The 12,593-nt window shown below is 38.1% G+C and overlaps 1 protein-coding gene across 14 annotated transcripts in view; it reads right to left on the bottom strand.

Annotated features, from left to right (window-relative positions):
• The window catches only part of dmd (dystrophin), a 1,684,732-nt gene that overhangs the window by 922,075 nt on the left and 750,064 nt on the right, over positions 1-12,593 (bottom strand). For all 14 annotated transcript variants that reach the window (XR_010004953.1, XM_008107345.3, XM_016992722.2 and 11 more), the window contains 3 exons: positions 9,339-9,521; positions 8,851-8,985; positions 7,360-7,509 (listed from right to left, as the gene is read on the bottom strand). Coding sequence is in view for 13 of the 14 variants with exons in the window: in XM_008107345.3 (XP_008105552.2) it covers positions 7,360-7,509; positions 8,851-8,985; positions 9,339-9,521 (468 nt within the window). In the remaining variant the exon portion in view is untranslated. The remainder of the gene's footprint in view (positions 1-7,359; positions 7,510-8,850; positions 8,986-9,338; positions 9,522-12,593) is intronic.

The following is a 12,593-nucleotide window of genomic DNA, read 5'->3' as shown; positions in this document are numbered from 1 at the left end:
TTTAGTCTGAAATCTTGCTACATCATTCTCTTTGTTTTAGCTCAGAAGGGCTTCATTAGTTTTTCTTCCTCTTTTCATTGCTACTCTACCTTTCATGATTATCTCATGAAACTTTAGAAGATCTGGAGAAAGTAATCTCTGACATTCCTATATCTACTTTTTTAATTGAGTATGTCTCTGCACATTGGGCAGCTCCCTCTATCCACTCCTTACTTCTGTAGTTTTTATATGTATGAAAGTTCATGGGCATTATCACACATTTTGACACGCCTCTCACTTGTAACATTGTCTTATGATAGATAGATTCAATAGCCCTACTACTAAGGTTACATGATCTGCTATAAGGTGTACATACAGAAAATATTATCTGGAAATTTTTACTTCTGATCTGGGAACATTCAGATGTTACTGGATAGGGAACCTTTAGTTTATGGATCATGAACTATTTTGTATAGCCATTCATACTTACTATAAATTTTCTAGAAATATTCTAAGCTGAAGATGAGGTACTGAAAGAATATCTTATGCCTTATCATGGTCTTAAGTGAGTTTAAAATGTGCCCCAAAATCAAATATTTCCACTGAAGCTTCACACTGCAAGCTGTTCTCCGTAATTATTCAGTGTAATCTAGAAATCTAGACATTGCTATAGTAATGGTTGTACCTCTTGAGAAACAAGTGACTTCATCACACACACAAAATCAGAATTTCTACACATTTAAGAAATTGCAACCCACTGTGCCCTTCACACGACACAAACTTCAGATGTGGGGTGAGGTTTTTTGCCTTTTCTAAAGTGTTGGTTTTTCCAACAATTCCTGAGTTGATTAGCAAGTGATTTATTTTTAAAATTCTCTGCATAGAGATGGACTAAATGGCCAATATTCCAATGTGGTGTTAATCACTGTTGCCCACTTTTATTGCCCGCTTGTAAATAAAACAATGATGATGACGCAGTGTGTGGGAGCGGCCAAAATGCCAATTTCCCTAGAGTCCCAATGCAGAGACTTGGGGAAAGGGCTAATTTAAAACCACTTCCTACAATCACCAATGCAACGGCTCTAGGAAAGATGACAGTTAATCCAAAACCACTTCCTACGATTGCCAATGCAAAGGCTCTGGGAAAGATGAATGTTAATTTAAAACCACTTCCTACTATCTGGAGTGATGTCAAGGGTCTTGAGTGCAAACAATCCCAGTGCCAACTTAAGAAAGATGCTTTTGTTTAAGTCTAAGGGGTTTGAAGGTAGGGCTGCCTTAAATGATGCCTGTTTTTAAAAGTGTGCTGGTATACTTGAAGTGGGAAATGTCATCACCTGCCCATATGATGAAAATTTAACAGGTGATTGAGTTAGAAGTTGGAGGAGGCGATCTTAGTATGATAGGAGTGAGTACATTTTTTGTCTTCTTACAAAACAGAACACCATGAAATTCCACCATCCCTCCCTCACTTTCTCTCGTTTTCTCCAGCTCAATGTGATGAAGTCCAAGATCTAGGATAGAGGCATTTGTTGCCTCTGAAGGCCTCTTGGGATACTAAAAATGTCAAAGAACCTCCTGGAATCCCAGCAGTGGTCAGAAGATTTTTGAAAAATGCTTCTCAAAAATGGGTTAAGCTGTGCAGGGCTTGCAGCTTCATTAGGAGGTGAACTCCATCATTTTCTCTATACATGATAATGTGGTCATGGGAATGTTAAGGAACCAATGACTTCAAGAACAGCTATAGAGGTCACATGTTGCCCCAAGAACACATTTGTAATTTTCACAAATTTGTCGTGAGTTTTGAAGGTTTCATTAAATAATGGCACCTATTATATTGTAGACTTTGTTCTAAGCAATCTATATATTATTGCACCTATACCTAAAAGAGTTAGGGACTAAGAAACAGTGTTAAAAATAGTAGGTTGTCATCTATCGTAACTTTCAAGCACTAAATGTCAAGAAAAAGAATGAGCCATTTCATATAGTTTGACTTTTTAAAACTAACATTTTATCATTTTCTTCTTTATTGAATGTTTCCTACATAACAATTTTAGTGACATAACTTTTCATTTTTTCTGACATGCCTGGGGATCTTAGGCCTGTAAGACAATATTATACATGACATTTAATTCAAAAACCACTGTTCATTTCTCCTCTTCAAATTCCAAGAGGGAAGCATATAATGCTTACCTACATCTTGAATGAAAGGAAAACAATCTCTGTATATTATTTGAGAATAGCATAATATATCCTGTTAGATGATGCATCAGGTAGGTGGGATCATAAGATCAAGGAAACTGGCAGTCTTGCTAACTGTTGTGTTCAAAAGTTACAGCATATAATGCCAGAAAATTTGGTCAATTAAGTCAATTAAGTGTCACAAACTTCAGTGAGCTTCAAAATCCTAAAATTTCTATACTGTAGGTGAAAAATCATTTCACTAAAATTGTTCTATAGGAAACATTCAATAAAGATGATACTGTATATCCACATATAAAGAATTCACATCAGTGAAAATATATGCTTAAAATAGCCCTTTATCTCTATCTTTTTTTTTTAATGAAAATCAATTATATAGGAACTCTCTCAAGATCAGACCATGAAATATGTGGATATGTTTATCATATTCTCCCCATACAAAAGTGCTTTGTAGGATTGATACCATTTACCACAAATACAACAAAGGAATCTGGGAAATCTGGAAGGTAACTGTCAAGAGAGAGATCCACCTCCTATATTAGACTCAGGAGGTAAAAAGGAAGGGAATAGAAAGAGAGATGTGTTAGCAAGTATAATAATAATAACAACAATAACAACAACAATAATAATACTGCTGGCATTATAAATTGGACACAGGCGGAACTGGACAATTTGGACAGAAAAACAAGAAAACTCATGACCATTCATCATTCACTGCACCCTCGCAGTGATGTTGACCGGCTATATCTGCCTAGAAGATCAGGGGGTAGAGGACTCTTACAAGTAAAACAAGGAGTCAAAGAAGAAGAACATGCCCTGGCAGAATATGTAAAGCAAAGTGAAGAACCTGTTTTGATTGAAGCCAAAAATCAGAAACTCCTCAAAGCACAGCAGACAAAAAAAAAAAAAAAAAAAAAAAACAATACAAGAAAACCACACTACAAACTAGAGCTGACAGCTGGCATGACAAAACATTGCATGGAAAGTTCCTTGACAAAATTGAAGGAAAATCTGACAATGAGAAGACCTGGCTATGGCTCACAAATGGGACCCTGAAGAAGGAGACAGAAGGCCTGATCCTTGCAGCCCAGGAGCAAGCCATCAGGACAAATGCAATTAAGGCCAAGATCGAAAAATCAACTGATGACCCAAAATGCAGACTGCGCAAGGAATCCGATGAAACCATTGATCATATCCTCAGCTGCTGTAAGAAAATCACACGGACAGACTACAAACAGAGGCACAACTATGTGGTCCAAATGATTCATTGGAACTTATGCCTCAAGTACCACCTCCCTGCAGTAAAGAACTGGTGGGATCACACACTTGCAAAAGTATTGGAAAATGAGCATGCAAAGATACTGTGGGACATCCGAATCCAGACTGACAAAGTTCTGGAACACAACACACCAGACATCACAGTTGTGGAAAAGAAAAAGGTTTGGATCATTGATGTTGCCATCCCAGGTGACAGTCACATTGACGAAAAACAACAGGAAAAACTCAGCCGCTATCAGGACCTCAAGATTGAACTTCAAAGACTCTGGCAGAAACCAGTGCAGGTGGTCCCGGTGGTGATGGGCACATTGAGTGCCGTGCCAAAAGATCTCAGCCGGCATTTGGAAACAATAGACATTGACAAAATTATGATCTGCCAACTTCAAAAGGCCACTCTACTGGGATCTGTGCGCATCATCCAAAAATACATCACACAGTCCTAGACACTTGGGAAGTGTTCGACTTGTGATTTTATAAAACGAAATCCAGCATATCTATCTTGTTTGCTGTGTCATACAATAAAATAATAATAATAATAGTAATAATAATTTATTTATTTATTTCTTATCCACCTCTCCTTGTGGCTCAAGGCTTAACAGAATAGTTAAAAAAATAAACATTGTAAAAATACCAAAAATACACGTTAAAATTTATTTTTATAAATGATACATATTAAAACATATTTTATAAAATAATATTAAAATAAACAAAATAGAGATTAAACAAAGGACATGTGTTTAGAATTCATGCTTAAAAACTGGCTGGGTAGGCCTGCCAGAAGAAATAGACCTTTAGATTGTTTTAAAATTCTAACAGCTCATCTAGCTGTTGGAGCTCTTCCAGCAGGTCATTCCACATTCTTGGAATGTTGGCAGTTGCCAGTTGGGTTCTTGCTGTTTGGAGAAACCGCCCCACAGAGAATCTAAGTGTTTGGGGCAGACTGGATGGGAGAAGGTGATCCTTTAGGTTATTTGGACCCAAATCACCTTTTATTTTGTCTCGAAACTAATTGGCAGCAAGTTGAGTGACTGTAGGGTAGGTGTAATATGCTCATTCTTAGTTGTGCCTGTAGCCAATCTGACTGCTGTATTTTAGTTTCCCAACTTCATACAAAAGTAGCCCAATATAAAACACATTGCAAATGTCCAACCTTGAGGTTACCAGTGCATGCATTACCATCTTAAGATCTTCCAAATCTAGGAAGGGTCACTGCAAGGGTCCACTTCATAAACAGGCAGGGGGCAATCCTTCTTTCAGGATCCCAGCCACTGCCAGCTATAAACTCTTGAGTCTGTACGTGTGCATGTACGATATGATGTGTCACTGAGGGGAAATATGTGAGACAAATCTTCTGCCGATACTAAGTCGAGCAATTCACCACTCAGAAGCACTTTCTTTATTTAAAACAGAATTATTTATTTATGGTTTCTTTAGTCCAAAAATCGTAACTGGTTGCAATAGTTTACTTCTTCAGTTTCACTTATATACAATATAAACCATATCTTTCATTCTTCAACATTAACAACTTGACTGAAACTTTGTCTCTACCATATTCCTTTTCCTCAGCTCTTCCTCACTAGAAACCCCAGATCTCACTGAACAATAGTCACTTTTTCCTTCAGTATTCCAACTGAAGTCCCAAACTTGAACTTGGATCCTTTTCCCTCTAGCTCACCCGGCTAGAGACTACCATAACTGAACCTCAGACACACACATCTTTTCTCTAGTTTCCCCCACTAGAAACATCAACATAACTGAACTTTTAAAAAAAAAACATCTCCTCCTTTTCTCCTCCAGCTAGCTCCGCCCCTTTCACTAGCTTAGAAATTGTTACATTTCTACTGAAGCAGCTACGTTACCATGGTGACACGTGGCCAATCATCAGTAGCTAACTTCTGCCCACTTTTATCTCTAAATCAACATTAAATAACATAGGCAAAAATTATCAATGAAATAAGGCTTTCCGTTACAGTCACAATCAGCGTATCAGCTAAAGCTGACTGTCACATCTACCTGGGCTGACATTTGGAGAGACAGGTCCAGGAGCACTCCCAAGATGTGAAAACAGTCTTCCAAGGGGAGTGCAATCCCAACTAGAACTGGTTGACACATTTCCATCCCCAAATTAAGATCTTTAATGGCAAGCACCTCTGTTTTGTCTGGGTTCAGTTTCCATTTTTTCCCCTCATCCAGCCTATTATCTCCTCCAGGCATTTGTTCGAAGGAGACATGCTATCGTTAGTTGAGGCTGTGTTTGAAGTCATGGAGAGCATATATTTGGATATCATCAGCATACTGATAACACTCCACCCCGTGACTTTCCCAGCGGTTTCATGTAAATATTAAAAAACATTAGGCATAGAATAGCCCCATGTGGGATGCTATATAACAACTCCTTTTTTTTTTAAGAGCAACTATCTCAAAGCATCACCATCTGGAACCTGCCTGAGAGGAACAACCGGAACCACTGCAACACAGTCCCTCTGATTCTCAGCCCTTCCAGGCATTCTAGAAGGATACCATGGTCAATAGTACTGATACCCACTGAGAGACCTAGAAGCACCAACAGGGAAATACTCCCCCCATCTGTGTTAAGACAGAGATCATCCACTAAGGTGAGCATAGCCATCTCAACTTCATATCCTGCTATGTAGCTGGTTTGAAATGTGTCAAGGAAATATGTGTCATCCAAGGCTGCCTGGAGTTGGAGGGCATCTGCCTTCTCAATAACCTTGCCTTATAAAGGAAGGTTAAACACTGGTCTGTAATTACTATGTCCAGGTGATCCAGAGAGGGCTTTTTCAGCAGTGGTCTAACTATTGCTTCTTTTAAACAGGATGGAAAATTCCCCTCCCTGAGAGATGTATTTGAGATCAAATTGCATCTTCTTTCTAGACAACCAGCGAAGAGACAGGGATCAAGAAGGAAGGTTGTCCTCCTTACTTGCCCTAGCAGCTTTTCCACATTAGCAGTACTCACCAATTAAAACTGATCCAGTATAATCCTGCTCACAGAGTTGCTGGACACTTCATTGTTAGCCTCTGCTCCAATGACAGTGTCTAAGTCAGCTCTTATGTGAGAGATATTTTATCTGCAAAATGGTTGTTAAAAGCATCACAGTGAGCTACTGAAGGTTATAGCAATGAGATTGGAGGGGAGGGTACCTGAGTTAAGCCTTACACTTCTCTGAACAGCTCAGCTGGACGTGAATCTGCAGACACAATGCATGCAGAGAAGAATGTTTTCTTCGCTGCACGTATTTGCCACCACATAGGAGCAAAGGTCCCCTCTTTACTGTGTTTTGTTGCATAAAAGTCAAGTTTCCCATCCCCTGCACTCTAGTCATAGTCCTTCCTGTTTCGTTTCCCTGATTTTTACCAGGTCAGAGAGGATGTTTGGGAGCAATTGTGTCAGATTTTTATTCCATTTATTGAGCAGAAATTCAATAGTATTGTTGGTGATACCAGCCATAGAACCCTCTAGGGCCTCCTGGAATCTCAAAGGATCCATTAGCTTTCAAGGGTGGGCCATTTTGAAAGGTCTTCCACCCCTGTAGAGGTAGGTTGTAGCTATGATACTAGCTGTGGTACATGATAGCACCATTACTGCAAACTCTCATATGGACACTTTTCTAAAAACAAGTTGCCATTTCTATATTGTATTTTATTTTTTAAAGGGTGTGTACTTTTGCCATGTGCACTGTTGCCTTGCTCCACCAATCCTATCCAAACCTCATACACTGCAAAGTTGCTGGTTTTTACTTGCATTATTATCACCTTTCATATCTCTGCAACATATTGTTTTGTAAGGTAACTTTAGGTTTTGAAAAGCTATCATTTGTGCTAAATGCAGGGTTTAAAAGAAAATGTGAGGGAAAAGACATTATTTCTTAAAATGTACCTCCTGCCGCAGCTCTTCCCACCGAGTATTGAATTTCTCCAGTTTCTCATTGATCACTTCATCCAAAACTCCACCATCAGTTAAAGTCTGTGCCATCTCACGAATTTGATTGCAGTTATCTTCTGGGTGTTGCATTAGTGTTTCCAGAGACTGAAACATCCATAAACTGTATTATTTGTTTTTGCCATTCCTCTTAAACTAAACATTCAAAGTTCTCATTAAAATAAAAAAAAATCTAAAAAGAAACAAGAATTGGAGGAAGAAATCATACACTCCGTATTACCACATTTTAATGGGTGTATTCATTGAAATATAACTAGAAATACATCAGAAAAGTCAAATGTTCACCTTCAGCCCAATAAAAAGTGTAGCTAAAATGTATGTTGTGTTGGGAAACAAAAGGAACTCAAAATAAGCTTCCGGAAATTATTGGTGATTTGCTAATTCCCTTTTAATGTTTTTCTCAACTGACCTAAAGGTTGATAGCTGAGCTAGCTCTGAGTCTTTTTGTATAGCAACAATGAATAAAAGGGGCAAAATATATATCTAATGGGCAGTCATTCTTATATTGACAGATGGCTTTTCTTTGGTAGTTGTGGAGACTTTAGGGCTTTAATGACATCTCTGTAACTGGATGGCAGTAACACAAGAAAGTAAAGGAGACCTTGCTGAAAGGTAAAGAATGCAATACTGTGCATTATTGTTTCAGAAGAAGTCCCACTGGGTTTATTTTTTTAATAATAGACAGGCATAGGGAAAATTGTTTGAAGGGGGTGCCTTCACCTTCCTGTGAGGCTGAGTGAGTGAGACATGCCCAAGTGTGTGTGTGAGTTACAATGGCCAAGCAGGAACTTGAACCGTGTTCTCCAGAGTAGTCGTTCAACACTGTAGACCTCTTCATATGGGGCCTTTTTGCCCTGTTTTGCCACTTTTAATCACAGCAAAGATGGGCCTGCCATGCACCATCAGACAATGCATGGCAGACCCCACTCACATTCCTTCCAAAGTGGAGAAGTACTGAAAGGTGCTTTTTCCTCCACTACGGGGTGGAAAGTGTAGTGTGGGTACACTTTCCCACACTTTCCTCCCCTTTTTGCTGTGTGATGGCAGAAAGGGTGGCGGGACAATGCTGCCTTTTCTGCCACCTGATGAATGGAGGAGGGAGGGTGCACCAGGCACCACAAGCTGCCCCACGTACTTTCCCTTTTGCCGGTGATTGCAAGCCTATAGACATTATACAGGTCTATAGTTTGAACCCATTGCATCATGCCACTGATGGAAATCTATCCATCTGCAGAATCAAGATAGAATTCTTCCACTCTCCACTAGATCCTCAGTGGAAAGCCCGCTGAAGTATTGGAGCAGCAGAGAAAGGAATAAAGAACTGCTACAATAGCAGAAATAATAGCAGAAATCCGCTAATGGGTGTCCACTGGCAAAATACTGGACAAGGCTGTAGGTTACTTAACACTAAATAATATCAATACTTACATCTAGTGCTTTTGAGATCTCTTCCGTGCCATCTTGAATATTTTCTGTTGCCTTAAGTTTTGATTCCACCTCGTTCAGCCACTTATTTTCAACATCTAAATACAATAGTAGTTCACGCCAACATGCCCATACCTCCTGAGGAATGAGTTTTAAAATAATATGTATATTTATCAGTACTTCAATATACGAAAATCTGCTTTGTTTTACTTAATTTGAAAGGGTTTTGTGTGGAGGCAAATAATTCAATTATAGCAACCCCCTCCCCCAACTTCATATTTACCGCTACTGTTTAAATAAGAACTCTCTGATAAACAGTTATCGCAAAGTTCATATTCCTAAGATTGTGTGGAGCATATTAAGATATGTGATATCTCCTGATAAAGCTGAAATTGACAAAAATGTAAAAGTACGCATTCCTAAGTGTTACTAACTATCAGCTTTTCTGATACTTTTTGAACTGGTATAGTTTATCTGGAGAAATAACTAACCTCTAGTGTTTTGCACTTCCCATTTAGCCTGCTGCAGAGCCGCTGGTAGTTCTTAGTTAGAACATCAAGTTCTTTTTTTAAGGCCTCATGAGCTGCAGGTGGAGCCCTTGCTATAAAATTGTTCACGGACTCTGTAAGCAGCTTAACTTTCACCTCCTTTTGCATGGCTTCCTCTTTTGCTCTCTGTAAAGAGAAGAAAAAAGATGATGATTCCTGAAATTTAAAGCGGTGAATTAAGATAAATAAATAGTAACTTCACAATGTTTGAAAATAATGTAATTGATTATCTAAGTTATCAAGGATCATAAGCAATCAGGTGAAATCTCACCACGGCATTGACACATTGCAAATACTCCTGTAGCTATGATTAGCAATATCAGAACAGTATGCTTTTCTCAGTCTCTCAATTTTATGAGATATGACTGCTAATATGGAATAGATACAGACTAAGGTTATGCCCTGAGATATTTCTATGGGTCTCAGCAAGGGTGTTTTTACAGAAAAAGCTGCAAAGAAGTGGACTACTTCTCAAGATTTTTAGGAATTTAATCAAGAACAATCCAGAATAAGAATCATAGAATCATAGAGTTGGAAGAGACAACATGGGCCATCTAGTCCAACCCCCTGACATGCAGGAAAAGCACAATCAAAGTACCTCTGACACATGGCCATTCAGACTCTGTTTAAATACATCGAAACAAGGAGCTTCCACTACACTCCAAGGCAGTGAGTTCTGCTGTTGAACAGCTCTCACAGTCAGAAGGTTCTTCCTAATGTTCAATGGGACTCTTGTTTCTATTGCTCCAAGTTCTAGTCTCCAGTGCAGTAGAAAACAAGCCTACTCCCTCTTCCTGATAACATCCTTTCATTTCACATATTTATACATGGATAACATGTCTTCTTTCAACCTTCTCTTCTGTAGGCTAAACATACGCAACAATTTAAAACATGGCATGGTCTCCAGACCTTTGATCATTTTAGTGGCCCTCCTTTGGATTCCTTCCAGCTTGTCAATATCTCTCTTAAACTGTGATGCCCAAAATTGGCCATAGTATTCCAGGTGAGGTTTGACCAAAACAGAAAAGTGGGGTACCATGATTTCCTTGATCTAAACACTATAATCCTTTTGATGCAGCCCAAAATCCCATTGGCTTTTTTAGCTGCTGCATCACACTGTTGGCTTATGTTTAGCTTGTTGTCCACTAATACTCCATTTTTTTTTCACATGGACTGTATGGACTTTCATAAATTAAGTCAAATGAAGAACTATCAAGGCTTACAATTTTCAATTGTATTTTTATAGATAAATATTTGTAAGATTTAAAATGGACAGAAAATATATGGTTTTGAATAGAGTGAAACTTAACTTGAAAACCATATCTGTGACGATGATGAGCATTTGATTGATATGTTTGTTAAAAATTGAAATGGATGAGGAACAAGTTAAAGATTGTATGACAAAATGGGCTCAGAATTTTGGATGTATAGTGGGTACTTGGGATCTGCTGGGGTTTGATTCCAGAATATTAAATTTGATATTAAATTCCAATGATGCTCAAGACCTATCATATACATTTCATAGTAAAATTGTGTCCCTTACATTAAATGGCAAGATCAAGGTTTGCTTTTGGGGATTTTTAAAGCTATTTTCAAGTTGTGGGTTGAATCTTTGGATGCAAAATCAATGGATATGAAGTACCAGCTGTAATTTACAAATAGAGCAATAAAAAATGTGGTCAAAAGAACTGAAATTTACATTTTGTTATCAATCTAATAATAATTTTAATAAAATGGTTTGTCGTTGGTATTTTTCTTCAGAGGGCTTGGCCAAAATATATTTGGTTTCAAATACCGTATATACTCGAAAATAAACCGAGTTTTTCAACCTTTTTTTAAGCTGAAAAAGCCTCCCTCGGCTTATAATGGGGTCAAGGCTGGCAACAGAGCCTGCAGGCTATTGCTTGCAATATATAATATATTTCTCTCTTACTTTCCCTTATCAGTGTGTTTTCTTTTACAAAGCCTCCCTCGCTCTTAATCAAGGGAATGTTTTGAAAAGAGAAAGACGCTCTTGTCAGCGTGGATGGTTCAGGATGCGTGCTGGGTGGGTTTTTCCAAACTCCATCAATCATCTTCTCCAGCACCCTGATGAATTGGTTACAATCATCTGCCTCACCAATTCCTATTCAATGTCAGACTCAAACACATCCGTAGTCTGACATCCAAACATTTATTTCAATATCTATAATACATATTTACAAAGCATAGCAAAAGCCATCGCTCTGAGCTGGCATTCTTCTATAGACTCTCGCCTCAGCAAGCACCAGCTCAACACACACAGAGATAAGAAACACATTCCTCAGTTCGAAGGAAGTTCCGACCTCCAAAGGCCGGAAATCATGCCTGATAGGTCATAGCAGGCTGTCAGTCAAAACTAGCCTGCTGTTAACTGTTTCATTACTGAAACACACACTCTTGCCTAACAGCAGAAACACTTGATTTACATTTCATACACATACAACCATAATCCAACAGCTCTTGCAAGTCAGGAAGAAGAAAAATATATATTCATTAATTTTATGAAAGCATTTTCCCCTGTAATATTTGTTAAACTCTCCTACAGATATATAGGCATTAACCCCTTGCAAGCTTTTGCAATCCTTATGTACCTATATATCTCTATCTATCTATCTATCTATCTATCTATCTATCTATCTATCTATCTATCTATCTACATTAATTTTATATATGAATTTTCCCCTCATATGTTTGCAGGTCTTTGAAAATCCTATATACATATAGATCCATGTACCTGTATATCTGTAGCCATACATATACATTATTTTTATATATGAATTTACCCTCATATGTTTGCAAGTCTCTGCAAATCCTATATAGATATAATTATCTACATAAAGAGAGATGTCTGGATAGATATGAATATATTCTACCTATGTCTGCATAGATATGAATATATTCTACCTTGCAAATATTACAGGGGGAAAATGAACACACAAATATATATATAGACATATCTAGATAGGTGTGTGTGTATGGCTTGCAAATATTGTAGGGGAAATGCACACACACACACACACACACACACACACACACACAGAGAGAGGATTTGCAAACATTTCAGGGGGAAATGCATATGTGAAATTAGTATCTATAATTATAGATCTATATCTAGCTCTGCATTGTTTATATAAGCATTGAATGTTTGCCTGTTACTATGTTGGCAGCTGGCCAGAG

The sequence above is a fragment of the Anolis carolinensis genome, chromosome 3 (assembly GCF_035594765.1).
Source record: "Anolis carolinensis isolate JA03-04 chromosome 3, rAnoCar3.1.pri, whole genome shotgun sequence".
Taxonomy (NCBI): Eukaryota; Metazoa; Chordata; class Lepidosauria; order Squamata; family Dactyloidae; genus Anolis; species Anolis carolinensis.
This window is presented reverse-complemented; position numbering and strand designations above follow the sequence as displayed.